At 54.2% G+C, this 10,356-nt stretch overlaps 1 protein-coding gene across 2 annotated transcripts; it reads left to right on the forward strand.

Moving 5' to 3' along the window:
* Positions 1-348: 348 nt before the first annotated feature.
* On the forward strand, positions 349-7,314 carry Gmppa (GDP-mannose pyrophosphorylase A). 2 transcript variants are annotated; one of them, XM_041650183.1, is made up of 13 exons: positions 349-419; positions 1,182-1,242; positions 1,340-1,437; positions 2,662-2,765; positions 3,072-3,258; positions 3,572-3,631; positions 4,603-4,733; positions 5,613-5,747; positions 5,866-5,963; positions 6,125-6,171; positions 6,318-6,410; positions 6,578-6,746; positions 7,049-7,314. In XM_041650183.1, the coding sequence occupies exons 2-13, from the start codon at positions 1,203-1,205 to the stop codon at positions 7,147-7,149; spliced, it is 1,263 nt and encodes a 420-aa protein (XP_041506117.1). In that variant the 5' UTR covers positions 349-419; positions 1,182-1,202; the 3' UTR covers positions 7,150-7,314. The 2 variants fall into 2 exon arrangements, with proteins under 2 accessions (XP_041506117.1, XP_041506118.1); XM_041650184.1 differs by lacking the exon at positions 349-419 and adding an exon at positions 444-648.
* Positions 7,315-10,356: the final 3,042 nt, after the last annotated feature.

Consider the following 10,356-nt stretch of genomic DNA (forward strand, 5'->3'; position numbering starts at 1 on the left):
AAGGACAAACACGGGAGCTAAGACTCCGCCTTCTCTTCTTTGGCTCAGGCTAAGCGCGGCGTCCTTCGGCCGTCGGCGCCCCAGCCCCTGCCCCTTCCAAGGCTGGCCACACCCACTGCTCCTCTAGTCGGGATCCTCCCTAGTTCTCCGCTGTCCCTGAGCCCGTACTGTGAAGTCCTAGGTCTCAATATTAGTTCCCATGCCTAACTTTTTTACCTCCACCTTCACCTCTCTCTCTTCTTATTTACGTCCGCTCCTCGATCTCTTAACCAAACTGTATAATAAAGTTGGGAGAGGACTTTTTAAAACTACAACTCCCGGCATCCCCTGTGAAGGCGTTCTCGCGAGTTGTAAGGAGACACGTACGCGGAAGGAGCAAGCAGCAGCAGGCGGCAGAGCTGGCGTAAAGGGAGCTAGTGGTAAAAGGACCTACTTCGTGGAGGGGTGGCGGCCAGGGTTGGAGTAGGGGACAGACCCTAGACGTAGGGAGGGCTCCGAGGTCCCGTCCTGCTCTCCTCATGTCCTGGATTGTTTTGGTTCCATAACCCTTGGCTACGAGAAACTAACGTCTATTGGACAGACTCAGTTGTGGGGTCCAGAGGGTCAGCAACCAATCCTCGGAATCCAGAGATTTGGCACCAGTCCTCAGTACGGGCACTGCTGGAGCTTGTAGTGTTTGGCATGTCAGAGACACCTGTCCTTTGACTGAGTTTTAGTACATGCAGTTGTGGGATTCACATTCAGCACCCAGAGCTGTTAGGATTGGTCTTCATCTAATGAAGATTAGTGCTAGTACGCTGCTCGGGGTTCATTCTTAGGGTTGAAATGAAATACCCGGGGCTCACGCGAGGTTTTTGCGGTTCCATATTCACCGCTGGAATTCGGAGCCGAACGTCTAGAAAGAAGATGCAGACGCTTGAGAGTTATTGGGATGGAGGCTTCTGGTTGTTGATGTTTGGGGTCAGACAAGGGAGTCCGTTGAGTTCCCAGAGTTTACAGAATTTCTTCACTGCCAAATAGTGGGGTGCAGGTTTTTGAAGGCTACTCAATTCTGGATTGGCATGAAATTGGTGGTGGTAGGAAGGACTGTACTGAACTTTTGAGTTTGCATCCTAGGAAAGGGCGACGTGCTGCGATTTGAAGTGTGAGATCTGAGTGTAATTCTTCTGTTGTCTGTTGAGGTTTAGGTAGCGATCTCCATCATGCTCAAAGCTGTGATCCTCATCGGAGGCCCTCAAAAGGGTGAGGAGCTGTTGAATAGGGGAAGGGGTAGGCTGGAGCGGTCGGTGGGGTTAGGACAGCAGGAAGTAGGAGGCTAAACTATTCTCTCCTCTCCCAGGGACTCGTTTCAGGCCTTTGTCTTTTGAGGTGCCCAAACCACTGTTTCCTGTGGCGGGCGTCCCTATGATCCAGCACCATATAGAAGCTTGTGCCCAGGTAACCCTGTAGGTTCTCTCACACTACACTTCCCCGCTCATCTCCTTCCTGCTGCCTGCCTCCCCTTTCCCACCAAGGAAACTTCAAGGGCTGTCATTCACAGGTGCCTGTGTGAGTGGCATTTCTTCGGGTGGTTCAGAGCTCCAGCTAGCCCTGTTGACTCCCCTGCCTCTTGCTGCTTGGATTTCACACCTAGTTTTACAGTGTGGAGTGTGAATCCAGGCAGGAAGCTAGAAGAGCATTTAGAGCCGTGGCATGGGGGCCTTTGTTGATGGTAAAGCGCAGAGCCCATGCTGCAGCTCCTTTTCTTTATTGCTTTGTAATAGGTGAGGTTTGGGCTTGAGTCCAGTCTCCCTTCTGTGACCCGGAGCAAGTGGAATTCTTACCTTCTTTGAGCTCTGGTTTTCTTATCTGTAAAGTAGAGATTAGACCTCCTTTGTAGAGAAGCAAGACTGTAAAATGCCTAATTCAATGCACACCCTTGATTATACCCTCGTCTCATGCTGGTATCGAACTGAGGATAATATATAATGGGAGATGTTCGTTTGATATGGTGCTGACTTGCAGAAACATGAGGACCCACGTTAGCTCCCCATCACCTTATATAAAGAGCCAGTCATGGTGATGGACACTTGTAATCTCAGCACTGAGTCTGGGGCTTACTTGGCCAGCCAGTCTGTCCTTATCATTAGGTCTCAGACCGTGACACACACACACACACACACACACACACACACACACACAAGGTGGACCATTCCTGAAGGGAGACCTGACCTTTGGCCTCCAGGTGGATGAATTCACATGGGCATGTGTGCCCACCCATGCATGCACACACATGCATGAGCTACAGATATAGATCAGAGAGAGAGCACTTGTCTAGTATGTGTGAGGCCTTAGGTTCAGTCCCCAGTACTGAGAGAGAAAGAGGGGGCCCTGGATAAGGAAAGGGAGAAAAGGTGACTGGATTATACATTAATGTAACTTGGTAGCTGAAGTCATTCTTAGAGTGGGTTCCAGTTCAGGTGCATGGGAGAATATAGTGAAATGGAAAGCTTTAGACTGAGGGCTCTTCTATCTTCTGCATTATCCAAAAGAAAAGCAGGCTAGAATGGTTGATTACCCAGGATACACAGCTGAAGCTGAACTTGTGTCCTCTGGACTTCTGGACCAAATTCTCCTAATTCCATCAGAATTTTTCTCTCCCAACCTCTTCTCTTGTCCTAGGTTCCTGGGATGCAGGAGATTCTGCTCATTGGCTTCTACCAGCCTGATGAGGCCCTCACCCAGTTCCTAGAAGCTGCCCAGCAGGAGTTTAACCTTCCAATCAGGTGTTTGAATGCATGAGCGCATGCACACACTGCACACACACACACGCACACACACACACACACACACACACACACACACACGCACACACAGAGTCTCAAAGTTCTTGGAGTGGTTTGAGTCAGTATTTGTCAGGGTTCATTTCATACCCAAGGGATTCTTATTTTGGCCATCAGAATTGCTTAATATAAGGTTTCTCTGCAGGCCTTGGCCAGTACTTCTGACAAGGGCAGAGATATTGGGGGAGGGTGAGTCCGGTACCCTGGCTCATGGTGTCTCACTGAGTTGGCTGGGGTTTCTGGGGACAGATACCTGCAGGAGTTTGCTCCCCTTGGCACAGGAGGTGGTCTCTATCATTTCCGGGACCAGATCCTGGCTGGGGCACCTGAGGCTTTCTTCGTGCTCAATGCTGACGTCTGCTCGGACTTCCCCCTGTGTGCCATGTTGGATGCTCACCGACGCCAGCGCCACCCTTTCTTACTCCTCGGCACCACAGTGAGAGAGAGGGCTGGGCGGGTCGAAGGCTGTAGAGAGGCTGGGACCACTCTAGGTCTTAGAGTAGAAATGACTGCTGGGAGGGAGATGTGCTGCCCCAACGGGAATGGAGGTGTCATTGGTAACCCTGAGCCCTTTGGTTGCTGGGAAGTAGGGAGAGGGAGGGCAGCTGTCAGCTCCCGACTCTGCTGAAGGCCTGTCAGTGTCAGAGCTACGTGCCAGGTGTTAGAGGGGAAGGAAAGGAAAGGAGAGAAAACAGCCTCGGCTGCCCTGGAGAAGGCAGGTCACTGTCTCGGATATGTCTGTCTCTCAGGCTAACAGGACACAATCCCTCAACTACGGCTGCATTGTTGAGAATCCACAGACGCATGAGGTGAGAGCAGAACGGGGGCTGGGCACCCCTCTGCAAGATCAGCCCCATACCTCTAGAGAATGCTGAGAACACTCTAAGGTGGACCCCATCATGTCCAGTGGATAGGACAGTGTGGGTACCATACCCCCTACCCTTCCCTTGGAGCCCTTTAAGAAAGAGTGACGGGGGGGGGGGGGCTGCCAGTTCATTTCTGTAGGTGTGATGTCTTAATAAATGTATGCACGGGGCACTCTGGAACACAGAAGAGAGGCCCGGTGATGGCTTGAGTGGGGGACAGGGCTTCCTTCAGGAGCAGGGTGAGCAGGCAGAGAGAACAGTTTGTGCAAAGACAGGTAGGAGGTGCATGGTGCACCATAATTACTGAGGTAGGAGCATACTCCCTAAGGCAAAGGGGCATTGTCTCTGTCTGTGAGAGTCCCTGTCCCTGAATCTCACTGATTTTGACACAAGAACCATTTGATTTATTTATAATTTAATATATATAAAACATATGTAATGTACATGTATGTGCATATGAATACACGCAGTTTTGAGGCTGGCATCAGCTAGACATGAGAGAAACAGAACCACATTTCCTATGCCCCCTGAAACCTCAGTCTACAGGAAAAAGAGTCAGAGGCCAATCCTTAGAAATGGCACAGTGGCCTGAGTGAGGTACGTCCCGAGGTCAGGGGTGACAGGCCCGAATAGCCACGTGGAACTGGCAGGAGAGGACTGAGGGGTAACAATGTCAACTGGGTTTCTAAAGGTGGGTTTTCCAGAGGAGGAGGGAAGGACATCCCAGTGGCCTGGAGCTGTGCTCCTGCAATGCTAGAGCTTAGGGAGGGTAGAGCAGGTAGCCCTCTGGGGATGTAGAGCCTGGTAGAGGCAAGGGGTGGGCTACCGTTTAGGCCTGGGAATGAGAGCATGAGATTGTGTTGTTGTTGGTGGTGGTCCGCCCTCCACTATCCTTTCTGTTTTCACGTCCTTAGGTCCTACACTATGTGGAGAAACCCAGCACCTTTATCAGTGACATCATCAACTGTGGCATCTACCTTTTCTCCCCAGAAGCCCTGAAGCCTCTTCGGGATGTTTTCCAGCGTAACCAACAGGATAGGCAACTGTGAGGCAGCCTCCATGACCCTGGGACCCAACCCCAAACATCCTAGACCCAGACTCCTGCCCCCTGCCAGGCTCTGAAGGTTCCATGTCACCCTTCTCACCCTCTCTCCCTTTGCCCTTTCCCAGTGTCCTCTCTAGCTAGCCTCCCTAAGCCCCTCCCCTTCTAACCCCATTCTGTCCCTCTTCCTTATACACCCCAGCTCCTCCTCTGTCACTGCCTGCCTATTCCCCTTCTGGTCCATTTCTCTCCAGCCCTGGGTGTCCCAGAGACATCTTTCAGAACAGACGGCAACACACACTTGGGTGCCCATGTGCTCAAGTGCAGACACACACACGTTTACACACACACAGGCTGCCCAGAGACCTGCTTGCTCATGTGAGGTTCGTCCTTCCCAAGCCTGAAAGCTGCCTATTAGGCTTCTCCCGCCCAGATCCCATCTCACGCCTCATTCATCTGCTGACAACCATTTCTTACTCCACCATGTCTCTGCTTCTCCCCATCTCTCCTGGCTTCTCTGTCTCTTGTTTCCGCTGAGCTGGCATCTCTACCATCTCTTTCCCCCCTCTCTCTGTGACTGTCTCTGCCCTCACCAGCTGCCTTGCTCTGGGGTGAGTTTGTTTGTTTTTTTTTTTTTTTTTTTTTTGTGCCATCCAGTAAGGGAGGGCGACTAGATGGGTGACTGGGGGGAGGATAGACGTGACAAGGATGGGAGGAGTGGGATCCAGCTAGGCATGGGGCTCCCCAGTGAAAGCAGTCTATCAAGGGTAGGAGAAGAAGTCCCTAGAATTTGGATAGACCTTGATAGAGGAGCCAAGCTAGAGGCCTCGAAGAGGTGGCGAAAGCCCCTTCAGTTCTGATGTCTTCTCCTTTCCTGGCCAGAGAGGAATCTCCAGGCTCATGGCCTGGGGCAGGGACCATCCGACTGGAGCAGGATGTGTTCTCGGCCCTAGCCGGGCAGGGCCAAATCTATGTGCACCTCACTGATGGTATCTGGAGCCAGATCAAGTCTGCAGGGTATGTGGGGGTTTGGGAAAAGACTGCCTCTGATCTTGAGGCTCTGAGAGTGGCATTGGGATGGTAGGCACAGGTCCTGCTGGACCATGAGTGTCTCACTCCCTTGTCTGACCCCTAGCTCAGCCCTCTATGCCTCCCGTCTATATCTGAGCCGATACCAGATCACTCACCCAGAACGGCTAGCCAAACACACTCCAGGGGGCCCACGAATCAGAGGTACCACCCCGTCCCATCATTGCCATTTACTGTCCCACACCCTGGGAGCCTATACTCTTCACCTCAGGTGCGGAAGTGAAGGCTCAGTCTACCCCCACCCCCCACCCCCGTCCAAATGTGTTTCGGGGTATCTGCCCTCAGGTTGTTTCTTCTGCTTCTAGGAAACGTTTACATCCATCCAACTGCTAAAGTGGCCCCATCCGCTGTGGTAAGCTGTGGCCTCAACCTCAGGGAGAGGCTGTTGGGATTGGTGGGGATACCCAAGGACTGGGCTTAGATGCTGGTGCGTCTCTCCGCTTTGGCTCACCTGTTATGGGGCCTTGAGCATCCTCCGTCCCCCCATTCTCTCCACAGCTGGGCCCCAATGTCTCCATTGGGAAGGGGGTGACTTTGGGCGAGGGTGTGCGTCTGCGAGAGAGCATTGTCCTTCATGGAGCCACTTTGCAGGTAGGAACCAGGCACACAGTAGTGTGTGGTACCCAAAATGGCTGAGGGGGAGGGCCCAGGGATGCCTCCCAGGGCAAGAAGGGTAAGCGCTAGGCTCTGCATCTCCCTTCCACACATTCTTATGCTTACTTCCCATTCCACTCACCTTGAACCATCCTATTTGACAGGAGCACACCTGTGTCCTTCACAGTATCGTGGGCTGGGGAAGCACTGTGGGGCGCTGGGCCCGCGTAGAGGGGACTCCCAATGACCCTAATCCCAATGATCCCCGAGCCCGCATGGACAGTGAGAGTCTCTTCAAGGATGGAAAGCTACTTCCTGCCATTACTATTCTGGGTATGGTTTGTGGGGGTTAGGGGTAAGGGTTGGGAAGCTCCACAGGTGATGTCTTGTATGTATCATGCAAGTGTGTGCGTACGTGTGTGTGTGTGTGTGTGTGTGTGTGTGTGTGTATTCTTTCAACAAATAATTACCAAGATCCTGTCATGTACTCGGCCTGAATGAGTCACTGGGGGCTGAGACCAGGAGCACAGATGGGCAGGGAGGGCCCCCTCTTGATGGCCTGGTCATGGCCCAGGCTTCCTCCCCCATCACCTCTCATGACCTGCTTGCTCCTGGTGTCCTCACGCACGCTTCAGGCTGCCGCGTCCGGATCCCTGCCGAGGTGCTCATCTTGAACTCGATAGTTCTGCCACACAAGGAGCTGAGTCGAAGCTTCACCAACCAGATCATCCTGTGAGGGGGTGCTGCCCACTCCCCTTCGGGCTACTGCCTGCCTGGCCAGCTCTGTCCAGAAAGGATCTGAGGAAACCAGGCAGAATTCTCCCTTGCAAGGAGCCACATGTGTGGCCCAGGACTTCTGGCCTCCCTCCCCAGGCCCAAATAAACCCCTACGAACCTTGGAGCCAGCTTGGACTCCACTTGTGCCTGGGCTGGGGGTGGAGGTATGAGAGGGGCAGCTGAGTCAGGCCCCCCCACATTAGCATTTAAATTGGAGTCCTTGCTGCTGGCTCATGAATAATGAATCCAGAGTCTTGGTAAATCTCCCCCTCCCACTGCCTCAGCCTTCTGCACTAGCTGCTTTAGAGGGAGACCCTCCAGGCTCCCTGGCCTGCTGGCCCTCTGACCTTCGCCCTGCTTGCCTGCCTCCCTGGGCCTGGCTTTATAGAACGCTGAGAGAAAGCTGAGGGATTTCAGTGGGCACACGCACACTTGCTGGGAGGCTTGGGCCCAGACTGAACACCCAGCAGCCCGTTCTCCTCAGCTCCTGCCAAGACCCAGCCCTGGCCTGTTTAACGCTTTGCCAGCTCCATCTGCTCCCAGACTGCCTTTGGGGAGTTGGGGGTTTTGCCCCTACTCCAGGGGTCTCCCACTCCTCTGGCAGAAGTCTCTCGTCAGAAGACGCATTGTCACCTTTTGGCAGCCTCAGACCTTCTGGCAGGTCATAGCCCTGCTCTTCACACGTCTCTCATGTTTGCCCATGACCCCAGTGTGCCCCTCTTGGCACCCCCCTTTCCACAGCTGTGGGTGCTGAGCTTAGTTGCCAGATGAGCTGGTAATGATCGTAATCTGCTAATTGAGAGGAATCTAATTACCCGGAGAGAATAGGGGGGCAGGGTTTGGGTGGGAGGCAGGAGGGGGTCCTGGCAACCAGCTTGGGTGTCAGGCAGCAGGGTGTCCGGGTCTTGTCAACATCAGGGTTGGGACAGAGCCCAGGATCTCGTAGCTTCCTAGGCAGGAAGTTAGAAAGATATATAGGAGCTAGACCAAGGCTGACCTGGGGATTGGCCTAGATGTGACCTCCTGGGTCCTGAGGGCTGGGAGACAGCCATGGGAGATGGCCCAGGGTCTTAGTCCTAACCTGTAACCTGTGTCTCCACAGCCCCTTTATATGGTTTCTTTCCACCTGCCCCCAGCCGAGACCTCTCATTACCATCAGCAGAGAGTTGCAGACCCACTCAGCCTGGGGTCACCTCCCTGAGGAAGGGGCTAGGAGAGGGTTGGACCACAGGGCCAGGCTCTGGGTCCCTCTCCTCTCCTCCCCCTATCCTGACCCTTCTGTTCCAAGTGGTTGGCAGAGGCCATGGCAGCTCCATCATAAATATGATAATTTAATTATTTTCTCAGCAAAACACCGTGAAATCCAATAAGTCTGTGTCAGACCCTGGCCCCCGGGAGCCCCCTCCTAGACCCAGTGGGGGTGGAGACATGATGGCAGGAGGCACTTGGAGGGGAACGGGTCAGTGTTTGAAGATGGGGTGAGGCAGGGAAGCTGAACCCTTCAAAACATTCCCCAGGCTGAGGGGGTCACTCATGCAAAGCATCTAAACAGTAGGGGGGATGATGCCCCCATTTCTCCCCATCTGTCTAAGGGGCAACTCACACCCTATAATATGGGAGCACCCTGCCTCAAGAGGTAGCAGGGAGCCCCCTTGTCTGCTACGTTGGGACCCGCGCCCAAACTTGGTCTCATGGAGGTATAGGTGTAGGAGGGTACTGGCTCAGGGGTGGGTTTGAGAAGAAACTGGGGTGGGAAGTGGGGGGAAGCAGGGGGAGGGATGCATGGGAGGGGTGTGTTCCTGCCATTAGTGCTTCCCCCCCCAGTTTCTATAAAAAGATTATTCTGTAAAATCAGCGAAGGGGAACGAGCTGGGGGCCGGGGAGGGGGTGGGTCCCTGGCATCAGGCTGGATGGGGCGACAGGGGAGGAGAGCTGAGGACAGGGACTGAGTATGGAGAGAAATTTGGATGGGCTTCAGGAGCAAGCAAGACAGGGTGAGCCAAGAACATTGGGTAGGGTGGGGGGCCTGGTCAGAGCGGGACTGGGTGGGGGAGGCAGTGCCCTCTTTCCCTCATGTCCTTTTGCTGGGGTTGCCCAGGGCCCAGTCCTACCTCTATATTAGTTCCTCCCCCTGGCACTTAGCAGCCATTATGGGGGAGCAGATTGCAGCCCCCTCCCCCTCTCTGGGAAGCAGGCACAGCTGGGGCCCGCCACATCTGCCTCATCAGCACAGAACACAGCTGGGTGTGCCCAGAGCCATGCTCCCCAAAACACAAAGAGGGCGGGAACCAAGGAGAGCCCAGACCCCTGAGATAGACACCCTGACACCTCTGCCAACAGACACTCCTCAAAGTGAAGCAACACCCACCAACACACGCTCCCTCGTGTGCAGAGACTGAGAACTGGCAAACACGCAATTACCCAGCCCCGCCTGCCACCCCCGCTCTCCTCCCGCAGCCCACTCTCTTTCCTTTCCTTCCCCCTAAGGCTGCCTTCTGTCACCAAGGCCTGCTCTGAATTGTCCTAGGCTAGGTCTGGGGGAGTGGGGGGCTTTGTTGGCACCAAGAACACCCTTCTAGTTGAGCAAGAGACAGTAAGGGATGCCTCGGGGTCTCGGGGGCTCACCTTGAGAAGCAGCTTACCCTTCTCCCAGGATTGTACCCCTCCCCATAAGGAGACCTACCCCTAGACAGGTGGGGTCTTCATGCCAGCGGACCACCAACGACTATTCCTGTGGCTCGCCTGTGTTTCACAGGACACCACAAGGAGGCGCTGTGCGCTCTTAGTCTCTCTAGACCTGTTCTGAGCAGCTCCTGGGGCCAGCCTCTGCCAACCCTATTATCCAGTGGTCCTCTACCGTCCTCAGTTCATCGGTTGGCTTAGCTATGCCACCCCGGGCGTGTGTGGGGTGTAAGAGTCTGTCCATGACAAGAAAGTCCTTCTCCGTGGAACGGATGATCAAGAGTTTCTTCTTTCTCCTTTCCTAGTTAATAGCTCCTGATTAAACCTGCCTCCTCAAAGATCTCATTTCCCTGCTCGTCTCCTTGGCCGGGTGTCTTGCCCTCAACTTTCTCCTCCCTGCCCCCTCCCATCATCCCACACGGCACCCCCCCACACACCATGCCCCTCAGAGCTTTAATCCCTCCTGCTGCCGCGCTGCCTTATC

This window comes from Microtus oregoni, unplaced genomic scaffold (genome assembly GCF_018167655.1).
Source record: "Microtus oregoni isolate MIOR12 unplaced genomic scaffold, Mior012 000004F_ref0000308, whole genome shotgun sequence".
Lineage (NCBI taxonomy): Eukaryota > Metazoa > Chordata > Mammalia > Rodentia > Cricetidae > Microtus > Microtus oregoni.

What these genes read in the sequence shown, in the direction of transcription:
- Gmppa (XM_041650183.1), top strand. Translation starts at nt 1,203, where the DNA reads ATGCTCAAAGCTGTGATCCTCATCGGAGGCCCTCAAAAGG. An exon ending in AGCCAGATCAAGTCTGCAGG is followed by an intron (nt 5,748 to 5,865) that starts GTATGTGGGGGT and finishes TCTGACCCCTAG; the next exon opens with CTCAGCCCTCTATGCCTCCC. An exon ending in TTCATGGAGCCACTTTGCAG is followed by an intron (nt 6,411 to 6,577) that starts GTAGGAACCAGG and finishes CCTATTTGACAG; the next exon opens with GAGCACACCTGTGTCCTTCA.